General features: G+C 48.4%; 2 protein-coding genes across 7 annotated transcripts in view; one reads left to right on the plus strand and one right to left on the minus strand.

Annotated features, from left to right (window-relative positions):
• Positions 1-6,408, minus strand: part of LOC120825275 (STE20-like serine/threonine-protein kinase) — a 17,512-nt gene extending 11,104 nt beyond the window's left edge. The window contains exons 1-4 of one of the 2 annotated variants that reach the window (XM_040186813.2): positions 6,239-6,408; positions 3,548-3,712; positions 1,336-1,384; positions 691-840 (exon numbers count right to left, since the gene is read on the minus strand). In XM_040186813.2, coding sequence (XP_040042747.2) covers positions 691-840; positions 1,336-1,384; positions 3,548-3,634 — 286 coding nt within the window. In that variant the 5' untranslated portion in view covers positions 3,635-3,712; positions 6,239-6,408. Of the gene's footprint in view, positions 1-690; positions 841-1,335; positions 1,385-3,547; positions 3,713-4,986; positions 6,053-6,238 lie in introns of those variants that run through there. The other variant, XM_040186812.2, reaches the window with a different exon arrangement.
• On the plus strand, positions 6,287-10,560 carry stn1 (STN1 subunit of CST complex). Of its 5 annotated transcripts, none has more exons than XM_040186817.2 (9): positions 6,287-6,469; positions 7,062-7,157; positions 7,657-7,731; positions 7,929-8,102; positions 8,196-8,307; positions 8,989-9,139; positions 9,441-9,563; positions 9,651-9,723; positions 9,997-10,560. In XM_040186817.2, exons 1-9 carry the CDS (start codon positions 6,337-6,339, stop codon positions 10,152-10,154), a joined length of 1,095 nt encoding a protein of 364 aa, XP_040042751.2. In that variant the 5' UTR covers positions 6,287-6,336; the 3' UTR covers positions 10,155-10,560. The 5 variants fall into 5 exon arrangements, with proteins under 5 accessions (XP_040042751.2, XP_077936260.1, XP_040042750.2 ...); XM_078080134.1 differs by having other exon boundaries at positions 6,289-6,469; positions 9,414-9,563; XM_040186816.2 differs by having other exon boundaries at positions 6,289-6,469; positions 9,441-9,723.
• Positions 10,561-10,599: the final 39 nt, after the last annotated feature.

The raw sequence follows: 10,599 nt of genomic DNA on the forward strand, positions 1-10,599 counted from the left end.
CGTACTTTAGTGTGGACGTACATACATCCTACTCACTGCTGTAAAGGTGAGCCTACTCTATACAAACAAACTTGGTATGAAAGTGAACATGGCTTCAGTTTACCGAGTAATCAATATGCTCGGTGATGACAAAGACGTTCAGAAACCACACAGCGGTTTAGGTTACGTTCCTGGTAGACAACGTTCCCAAATGGCCTCCAGGGTCCAGCTGAGTGAGGCCTACATAGTCCTACTCTCAACTACATTCAAGTTCCCTGTTATATGCTTTTGCAAAAAGAAAATTCTAAAAGTTTCCCATATTCCCTTCAAGGCGAAGCTTAACTTGAAGGTTTCCCCTTAACAACCCTGCTGTGATGTCACGAGAGGCCCATTAGAGCTTTGTGCGTTTAAAGTGCGTCAAAGTGCTCGACTTGTTTTTATGCTCACACAAGACCACATGGTGCAGCCACTGGACACAGAGCGTCTGTGCGTGGCACCCTGAGGACAAACACTCCCCTAGAGGACGCCTATTGCAGAGACAATGAGAACTCAGTCATGGTTTGGACTGGGAGACAATTGACCCTACTTTTTAACTGTCTCCTGTATGTATGAGACAGATTACAGTGGTCCTGCGGGTGGGATTGTCACCGTATCACTTGTGTGCATGGTGGAGGACAGTTTGAGACTCCCTGTTGTTGACTCGGCCCTTACCCAGCTTGACGTCCCCGTCCAGCGTGAGCAGGATGTTCCCAGCCTTCAGGTCTCTGTGGATGATTTTGTTGTCGTGGAGGTAGACGAGGGCCAGCAGAGTCTGCTGACACACCACCCTGATCTGAGGCTCGGTCAGAGGTCTCTCCAGCTCTACGTGGGATCACAAGACACATGCTTAGAACTCACACACATGCAACCTAATCATAGATAGTATGAGATGAGCTGCCTTCACTGTATCACTGTACAAAGAGTGTAACGTGGACGTGCTACACAAGTCTTTTGATGTCTTTAATCAAGTTTCCACTCAGCTGAATACTCCCTCTGGCAAAGAGTTACAGGGCAGATATCTAGGGCTTTTATTGTGAAAGGTAAGAAGGAGTGGATCTGGTCTGCCGTCTTTGTCATGGTTGAAATTAATAATAATGTTGGATAGTTTGGTTTGGGTCGCTGTACTGTGCCAACATGGAGTGATGATATTATCTGTGTTCTGTATGAAGGCATTAATGCCAATTCTTCCAACAATATCATTTGATGTGTAGACCTCACACTTTATCCCTCTCACGTTGCTGTTCAGTGTGTACAGTTAAGACAGCACCTTTCTTTTCCACATTCTAAGCTGTATGCAAAGTGAAAGTGCTGACTCACCAAGCATGACTGCATCCACAGCCCCTCCTGCACAGAACTCAATGAGGATCTACAGACACCGGCAGGGGGAACACGCAGTTAGTGTTTGCTCATGTAAAACAGCGTGCATCAAATAGTCTTGATGAAAGTAAATAGTGGGTGTTTCAGAGATGAGGTGACGCAGCGTGCTGCCGTGGGGGGTCTGGAAGGTTCTCAGAGAAATGCTCGACCGTGTAATGACACGCATTGTGCACCTGCAGAGCTGAAAAGGGGAGCGACCCCTGCATGGAATAAAGCTGTCCGAGAAGGAAGCTCCACCCAGCCTGCATGAATGGAACAGACTGAGGGCGTTGAGCAGCTCGCGGTACGGCTCTTGGTGTAAGAGGATTGGCCCACTTAGGGGCCACGTCGTGGAAGAGGTTCCACACGGCCGTTGGGTCACTAGCTGGCTAGGCGGCCAGACTTCAGCCTTGTGCTGTAAGTAGGATTAAAGTTTCTATGGACGCAGCGGCAGTGTGATTAGTAGGTACAGTAGAGCATCTGGAACACAGGGCACAACGTAGAGCCAAAGTCGACACATTCGGGAAGAGGAAGTGAAGCACGCAATTCTGCTATTTTGCAACCATTGGGAAACGCATTGTGGTTGATATGTTGGTTAATGCCTCGCTTATGTCACAGATACTAACTCTCCCATTTCCCTCAAAAACTTGACTTTTCATCAAGGATCAAGGGCAACAACCCTTTATTCGGTTGAACTTTTCAAGACTGTTCTACTTCAACACCAAAGGGAATACAGGAAGCACAATGCCTCAAGTCTCACAACAGTCCACACACACACACACACACACACACACACACACACACACACACACACACACACACACACACACACACACACACACACACACACACACACACACACACACACACACACACGCACACGCACACGCAGTTGTTTTAGCGGCTCTGCTGTTCTACAATGGCCCCACAGTGGTCGCCGCCCTACACACAAACACGTTGGCGGTTACTAATCCATTCATGTGGCGCACTGGGGAGGACGTGAGACTAAATGTGAGCTCGCCTAAATTAGCACCACATCAGCAGAGCCTTGAAACTTTTTGCTATGCAACTGAAACGGGAAACGTAAGGTCAAAGGATGACCCAGTTCAGATTGTTGCTCTAAAGTCCCCTCCCAAACCGTCCACAGCCTTTCATCTCCAGGAGGACAGCTCATGGACCCTGTCCTCTCTGATGAGCTGGTTCACAGGCCACCTCCATCAGGCTATGCATTGTTCAGAGGACAATGGGGGGAGGGAACACCCAGGTGATCAGTTTATAAAGACCGCCCTGCCTTCTTTGATGCTGGTGTACAGACTCGCATGAGTGTATGTGTTTCTAGACATTACACACACACACACACACACACACACACACACACGCACGCACGAACGAACGAGTCTACAGCACTACATTTTTAAATCCACCAATGCCTCTGGGGTGTGACGCACAAAATCAGACTGTGTTGCAAGGAATATACCAACTGGTTCCCAAAGATAACAAGACCACGTTCTAAAGAAAGGAAGAAAAAGAGCATTTAAATAAGCTGAAATCAGCAGCCGTAAACCGGTGTGATGATTAACGGCCCTAGAAGCTGCTTGTTTCTGCTGTTCGTGTGAACTTTGGCCTCATGTTTCAACATGAATACGTTTATAAAGCCTTGCTGTGATAGTGTAGTCTACGCCTGGCCTTCCTCTTATCTGAGGTCGGGTCACGGGGTCAGCAGGGTCAGCGCGCTAGCCGGTTCCCTCCCCAGCAACACGTTCAGCTCTCCCTTCCCAGTCCTAACAAGACATGTGATCCCTGCGGCGGGTGCTCGGTGTACTCTCACTATCTGGACGCGCACAGAACCCCTCTAAGAAGGGACGAGGAGCCTGAAAGTCAGCGGCTCGACCCCCAGCTCTCTCTGGGTGACGGAGCGCCTCCACCTGTCTGGGAGGCTGAGCCCAGCCACAATATGAAGGAGGCTCCTTTCAGCTGCTTGTACGCCAGAGGTGCCATTCTCTCGCTCATCACCCACAGCTGACCACCAGTCCAGTAGAACGCCTCCATCTCTGGCTACACCTTCCCCTCACAGGTGGTACTTGATTTAGAATATCAACAATGGTCTCATTTGTGTTTAACCACAGGAGCTTTTCCAGTCAGTGCACACGTTCCTCTACTGGAGATGACTCACCCACAGTTTGCTCTCATAATAGAAAGCGTCGAGCAGTTTGACGATGTTTGGGTGGTCGCAGGAGGCCAGGATTTCAATCTCCACCATGTAGTCTTCCAGCTCCTCCTCGGTCTTTGTGTCGATAACTTTGGCTGCAGCCAGAGTTCCCGTCTGTTTGTTTTGGGCCTGTAGGATGAGAACACCATCAGGCGAGTGGATGTCAAAGCGCAGTTATTCAGCTCTTTATTCCCCTGTACTCTGATCTACTGCAGAACATTTCACTGTTCAGGATGTACTTATGCAATGTTAAACACACACACACACACACACACACACACACACACACACACACACACACACACGGAGACGATCTACAACCACTAAATAAACCCAGTCTGCTTTGCTGTAGGCCACAATGAGTTTAAGTGGACATTTCTCCTGTTTGTTTTGGCTTCTCTGCAGGCAGGATGTGCTCAATAGAGTCACTGCTGCAACATGGGATGCAGCCACTTCCTGATGACCCGCCCAGGTTCCACGGTCAGCCACACACACCCTCCAAAAACACCAAGACACTCATGATGTACTCGTCACTGGTATTGTACTATGAATCAACAAGGAAGACTATCGCAGTGATGGCTCAGTGCAGTTTGCCGATGGTAGACCCCCACCCCCCCGCCCGTGGGACAATCCTCAAGTGCTTCCACAAAACCACAACGGTTAAGGATCCGCTTTGGTACTTAGTCTCTTTCTTCAACAGTCGGTCTAGTTAGCGTGAGCCTCGTCTGTTGGAATGCTGGGAACTTGGCAACATGTGATGAAATTGTTGCGAAAAGATTAGGATTAGTATGATACAATTTAACACTGGGGGGGGATTGAGATCTTGAGTTAGTCCAAAAATAGCATTTGGCAACAAAGAGCCAAGCAGTCCATGTAAACCGTGTTGATCAGCCACACACTTCCTGGTGTCGGACCGGGTCGAGCCGTCCTGTCAGAGAACATTTACTGTCTCTCATGCAAATGGAGCTCGTGGCATCGGAGTCAAAACAAACGAGGGCTCGATTTAAGAATGATGACATGGGGAGGGGGGGGGGGGTGGTTGCTTTGATATTAGGTCGTGTTTCTGAAGATCTACAGGCAGAAATATTCTAAAAAACACCTGAAGAGTGGATGTGAAAAGCCGTGTCTCATACCTGTACTCATAAGACAAATATCATGTCCAAAAAGTGCTTAATTGTCAGCTGTTTCCAGCCATGAGGGCATGTGATGACGTTTGGATGTAAACAACCCTCCCAGGAGACTGCTGAGCCCCCCCCCCCCCCCCTCCCAGTCTTATGTTCAACCACCTGGGCACAGGTGTACCGGCCTGAGGGGTCACGTGGTACCTGGTGTCCGGATACAGACAGAGGACAAGAGGAAGGCCACTGACTACAAAGAGCCGCTGTGAAGGAGACATGTCCTACCTTGAACACTTTCCCAAAGGCTCCATCTCCCAATTCACCGATTATGTCCCATACTTCCTCCGGATTCTCGTCTCTGCGCACGTGCTCGTACTGTTTCTTCTTCTTCTCGGCTCCGAGCTTAAATATTTTACGGAAATTAAAAAACGACATGCTAATGCCTACGGTCCTTCGATGACAAAGTCGACAAAGGAACTCCAGAGTATCGTTGCTCGCGCAGTCGGAGAGACTTTAGTGGCGGTCTTCGGAGCGGTACTCGTGTCCCGGGAGTCAGAAGCAGCCGCTTGGATAACGCAACGTTAGTACGTTAGCTTTCATAATAGTTCCTAACCTAGCATAGCCCTCGACACCGCTTTGGCTGGTCCGGAGAACGGCTCTTTGTCCCGGGTCATCGTAAACCCGCTGCCGTTAAATGAACACGGTCTACGGTGGATGCAGACGTCCCCTCGCATCCGTTACCCGCCCGTAGAAGACTTTGTTCTGGCGAGAAGCAGTAACGTTAATACGCAGCTCGTCGTCACCAACTGGCCCGAAAACCCCCGTGGGGCTCTTTCTCCACCCAAAGAAACAAAAGATGAGTGAGGCGTCCTCCCAAGTAGTTGTGTTCCGCCGGACACTTCGTCCGTTTGTTGCGGCTGAAGGCGCTCGCGGCACTGCGTACGTTAACGTGAGCTACAGCGGCGGAGAGAAGACAACGGGCATCGTTCCCCCGGTGAGACGCGGTTTAGTAATCTAGCGGATTTAGTCCGTGTGCGCGCTCCCGCGGGCGCGCGGCCCGCTTCTTTCTTTCTCGCCCTCGTGCTTGACAGTTGGCGGGTTAACGTCAGCCGTCTGCCGCCCTCGTCCGCCTGGGCGACCAAACGCTGCGTTACACCTATCGTTTTATTTATGGGAGAAGAAACACTGCGATTAAACCTTTTAGTTTTCTTAATGGGAGACGAAACACTACGTTTACACCCTTTTAGTTTTTTTTTTGTGAGACGACCTACTGCGTTTATATCTTTTTAAGAAGTATTTCATCCGGAAACACGAGCGGTCTACTACTACTATCTTCCACCATCAGCTCAACAAACGCTTCAGTCGGGTCCCTTTGTGTCCCACCAACTACATGTCCCACAAACCATTGCGAGAAACGACCGCGTCGCACGGGCAGTAACATGGTATAATGCCGCTTCTAAACACATCAATATCTTAAGGCTGTCTTGCTAACGTGCTGTCCGTGTGTTAGTAATGCATCAGATTATACGTTACACACATTTAATGTGACTCAACGACACGTCACGTGACCACTGCCCCGGTGCTCAGTCCGCTGGTTCCCCGCCGCGGAAGCAGACGTAGATCTTCCACCATGACATGCAGCGGGCCGCGATGGATCCAGCGGAGGAGCCCCCGTCCATGCTGTGGGGACTGGACCCGGTCTTCTCCGCCTTCGCCAGGCTGTACGTCAGAGACATCCTGGTGATGACGGAGTCTACGCAGGTGCCAGGTACCGTTAGCGACTTAGGAGTAAATACGTAAACAGCGGCTAACGTTAGCCGGACTGTGTTTACACGTTGGGGCTTCACGAGGAGCGCTGCAGGTCTCACGTGGCCAAACACGACGATCCTCCACAGAGTGACGTCAGCTAACGTGACTGTGACGGTCTATTATCTACTATAAGTTAACTTTCGACACGTTATACAACATTTGCAATGTACGATATACATCCTTCTGTATATGTTAAGTCTTGGGTTAGTAAAAATCACATTGCTTACAAGATTGTTTTTTGAAAAAACATAACTTCATTAAAACTTTACAACATGAGCGCTGTAGTGTGCAACAGGACAAGCTGCCTGTCAGCAGGATCCCAACAACCTTTTAACATTTATAAATGTTTTCATAGAAAAGAACTATGTATGCATATATTTGTTTCAAATGTTTGGACACACTTCTCAGGATACTAAATGGTACATTAATTGAAACACCATATACATGTATAATGTTTCAATTAATGTACAATTTATTATTGGTATCATTACTGTTTGTTTTTTACTCCCCTGATTTTGACAATGATCATAATGAATACCTTTGTCTCACAGGTATTTACTTCTACAAACTGCATCCCATCTATAAAGTAGACGTTCTCGGCACAGTGGTTTACAAGAGAGAAAGAGATGACTTCTTCTGTTACGGAGGTGTGTAACAATCTCATCCATCCATCCATCCATCGTCAAACCGCTTATCCTGCACACAGGGTCGCGGGGGGGCCTGGAGTCCATCCCAGCCAACTTCGGGCGATAGACAGGATACAGTGCCTAATTAGGCTGCCTGTGGCTGGTGAAAGGGAGCTCAGCTTTCCAAAAAAATCAATCAATAATTACTCTTTTCACATTTCCTTCCCTTAGTCTAGTATAAAAAGTTGTTTCATATGAAATGTTTATGTGTGACAAATATATTACAAAAATAAAAAAAAACAGGACAGGGGTTTCACTGGACTGTGAATGCTGTCTCTGGGGGACATTTTGGGACCCATTATGCCATTTTTGGCAAAAAGCGTCATTCTGCCAGGTTGGGGATGAACATTGATAAAATCTCTGACGATGATCCAGTTTCTGTTGACATTTCATCAACCCCCCCCCAAATCACGATCACAAGCCAACACACATTTAGAGAATAAGTCTCCTTTGTTCCCAGTGGACGATGGTACTGGTGTGATAAACTGCCTCTGCTGGAAGAACGACCTGTTCAAGGAGGAGGACCCTGCCCCATGTGAGTTGGCAAACGCAGCGTTTAACTGCTTATATGAGCCTCACTTGAGTTAGTCATGTAAATAAATTCAATGTTTATTAGTGCAGCCTAATACTGGAGAATCATTATACATTAGACGCTGCATACACACAATGTCATTCGTTCATGTATCACCACAAGCCACTGAGTGCCTTTGCATAGAAATCTTTCATCTCCAGCAGGAGCACAGCACAGTGACGGGGCTCAAGGAGGCTTCAACCTGGTCGCCGAGCTAAAGAAGCTGAGAGAGACCCAGAGGAGCCGCTGCCGCCTGGAGATCGGAGAGCTGCTCCGGGTGAGGGGGCCGGTGAAGACGTCGAGGCAGCAGAGAGAAATCATGGCCTCCACATTCTGTGAGTGGACGGCGCTCCCCTGCAGACCACCACCGTCCACTTTCACAATGTAGCGTGCGGCTGTTCCCACCATTGATGTCTTGGTGTTCCCAGACAAAGTGGACGACCCGGTGATGGCGGTCCAGGTAGCGTGGATGATGGACGTTCCTCAGCTCTACAGACTGTGCTATGACAAACCGCCACAGCTTCAGCCTGATGCAGCAGGGTACAAACATTCATCTCTTAATGGACCATCACAGCAGCATGCAAATATTTACAGAAAGTTGGCGAGAGTAAATGTTTTATAATGAGTTTCAATCCACTTAGGAATATTGGTGTCAGTCAAAGTTGAACAGTGGAAAACAGTGTGGAATGCTAAATGGACTTTTTATAGCACACGACCGTTCAAAGTCTTCCCACTACGCGTCATTGCTCACACACACATTTATCCAAGCCCCTACTCGTGATTGACAGGTGGCACCACGGCGCTTTAAACTTTCCTCCTCTCCCAGAGAGTTTTAACACTCAAATCTCATATTTAGTGTTTTTTTTCTTAACTTCACCCTCTCACGTTCCTGCTGGTTCTAAAACAACATGAGGGTGACGGAGAAGAGTCCAAACTCTAAGCATACATATCTCCCATCAAGCTAGTACATATCAGGTGAGTTGCAACTCACTAGGACCAGGATGTGTGATAAGTGGTGAACACTGATGTACAACGCATACTCCCAGATGTTTGAATTGGACAGAAAATGTCTTGCATTCCCATAAAACATGTGGAATAATTGACATAACTTTCGCACACTGGCTGCACAACGCAGGCTCTCATCTGTCATCCATTCTGTCAACATGTGCGTAAGCATTGCTCTCAACTGTATCACAGACACATTGTTTTCCTCTTGTTCAGTGACTCGCCCATCAGCGTCGTCGGCAAGGCAACGAATATCATCAAGGATTTCTTTAAGCAGAAGTCGGTGACCAGGTTCCGACCCTATGATGTTCAGGACCTCCTGCAGCCTCTGATCCCCTGCCAGCCTCAAACCGCGAGCGCAGACCAGGTACAGCAATGGAATCCTCTCTCTGTGTGGTGGTGGAACCAAAAGGAAAATCTTGACAAAAAAGCTGCATTTGAAGTGTCCTTATGTGTGAACGAGGTGAGCAAACGCAGCTGGGATGTCACCCCTAGCGTAGAGGCTTGTTTGTATTCTTTTATGGGACATGTCATCCATTCATCAAGAGGACATCACACTGAGGTGTTTCCGTGTAGCAGCATTTTGAGAGCAGAACATTCTGGAGGTCTAAAAGTGTAAAACAAACGTAGCCTCGTGTCAGCTCTGTTGTGTCACTGTCGCTGTGAAGGAGCCAGTGGCAGGTCCGTCCGCATGCCAGCAGCTGCGGCAGCTTCTGAAGGAGGCGCTGCAGGTTCTACAGGACGAGGGAGTCGTGTACCGCAAGGTCAAATCCCAGGACGAAGTCTATAATGTAAGGACCATCAGAGACGTCTCCATTCCACCCGTCACTCGCCAGTTGGTCACGTTAGTGAGGACTCCTGCTGTTGCCCCCTCGCAGGTGACGGCACGTGACACAGATCTGCTCATCGCTGTCAAGGACGTTATCAGAGAGGACTCTCGGAGAGAAAAGTGTAAGTGCGCTTCCTCCTGTTGCTCTTGATTAGTGGAAACCGGTTCCAGCATTAATGTGGATGTCTCATGAGTCTTGGTGGTAAATGCAAGGTGTGTGTGTGTGTATTAGGGCTGGGTGTGTGATCGAACAGTAGTGTTTTCTGCCATAGAATGGGGGAAATAAAGCTCAACTTCTTATCGTCTTTTGAAAAAGCAACCGCCGCGAATTCCCCTTTTCGCTGCGAAGCCTCGGTTTCCTGCGTGCTGACGGGTGCTTCCTCCTGTGCTCGTAGATGCAGAGAAGGGCTGCCACATCCTGCACGTCCTGTCCGCGGTCCGACAGCGCCACAGCCTGAACGTGAGCAAGGCCACCCTGCAGCTGGTCCTCAAGTCCCTGGAGTGCAACAGCGACATCGTCAGCACCAGCGAAGACCATTACACCGCGTTTTAGTGTTACTCCGGATACTATGTGTGCTACGGCGTATTGCTCCACAACGCGTGGCTTTTGCCAGTTTGAAATGACTGCTGCATAAGGACATGTGAAAGGGAAGGTTTCAGGACGACTTTATCATTGTGGTAAACGTTCATCACGTTGAGTTTAATGAGAAAGAAATGACAGCGTGGGGCTCATGCATGGCTGGATTAACCCGCTAGAGAGGCACCCGGGGCCAAAATGTAAGCCCTCTACACGCCAGGGAAGTTTATTTTATGTCGATATAGTTACCATCTATTAGGACTATTTGTTTTTTTCAAATTGGTTTTGGTCACAGATAATTAAATGCATAGCGAGTCTATATATATATATAAAAATGTTTAAACCATGCTCCGAAATACCAATAAACTATGCATCACGGAAAGAGTTCCACTACGCGTTTTCTGTGACCAGGTCATTACCT

The sequence above is a fragment of the Gasterosteus aculeatus genome, chromosome 9 (assembly GCF_964276395.1).
Source record: "Gasterosteus aculeatus chromosome 9, fGasAcu3.hap1.1, whole genome shotgun sequence".
Lineage (NCBI taxonomy): Eukaryota > Metazoa > Chordata > Actinopteri > Perciformes > Gasterosteidae > Gasterosteus > Gasterosteus aculeatus.

Coding starts and splice junctions, on each gene's coding strand:
- stn1 (XM_040186816.2), top strand. CDS start 6,337: ATGCAGCGGGCCGCGATGGATCCAGCGGAGGAGCCCCCGTCCATGCTG. Junction 6,470..7,061: donor GGAGTCTACGCAGGTGCCAG/GTACCGTTAGCG, acceptor TTTGTCTCACAG/GTATTTACTTCTACAAACTG. Junction 7,732..7,928: donor GGAGGAGGACCCTGCCCCAT/GTGAGTTGGCAA, acceptor TTTCATCTCCAG/CAGGAGCACAGCACAGTGAC.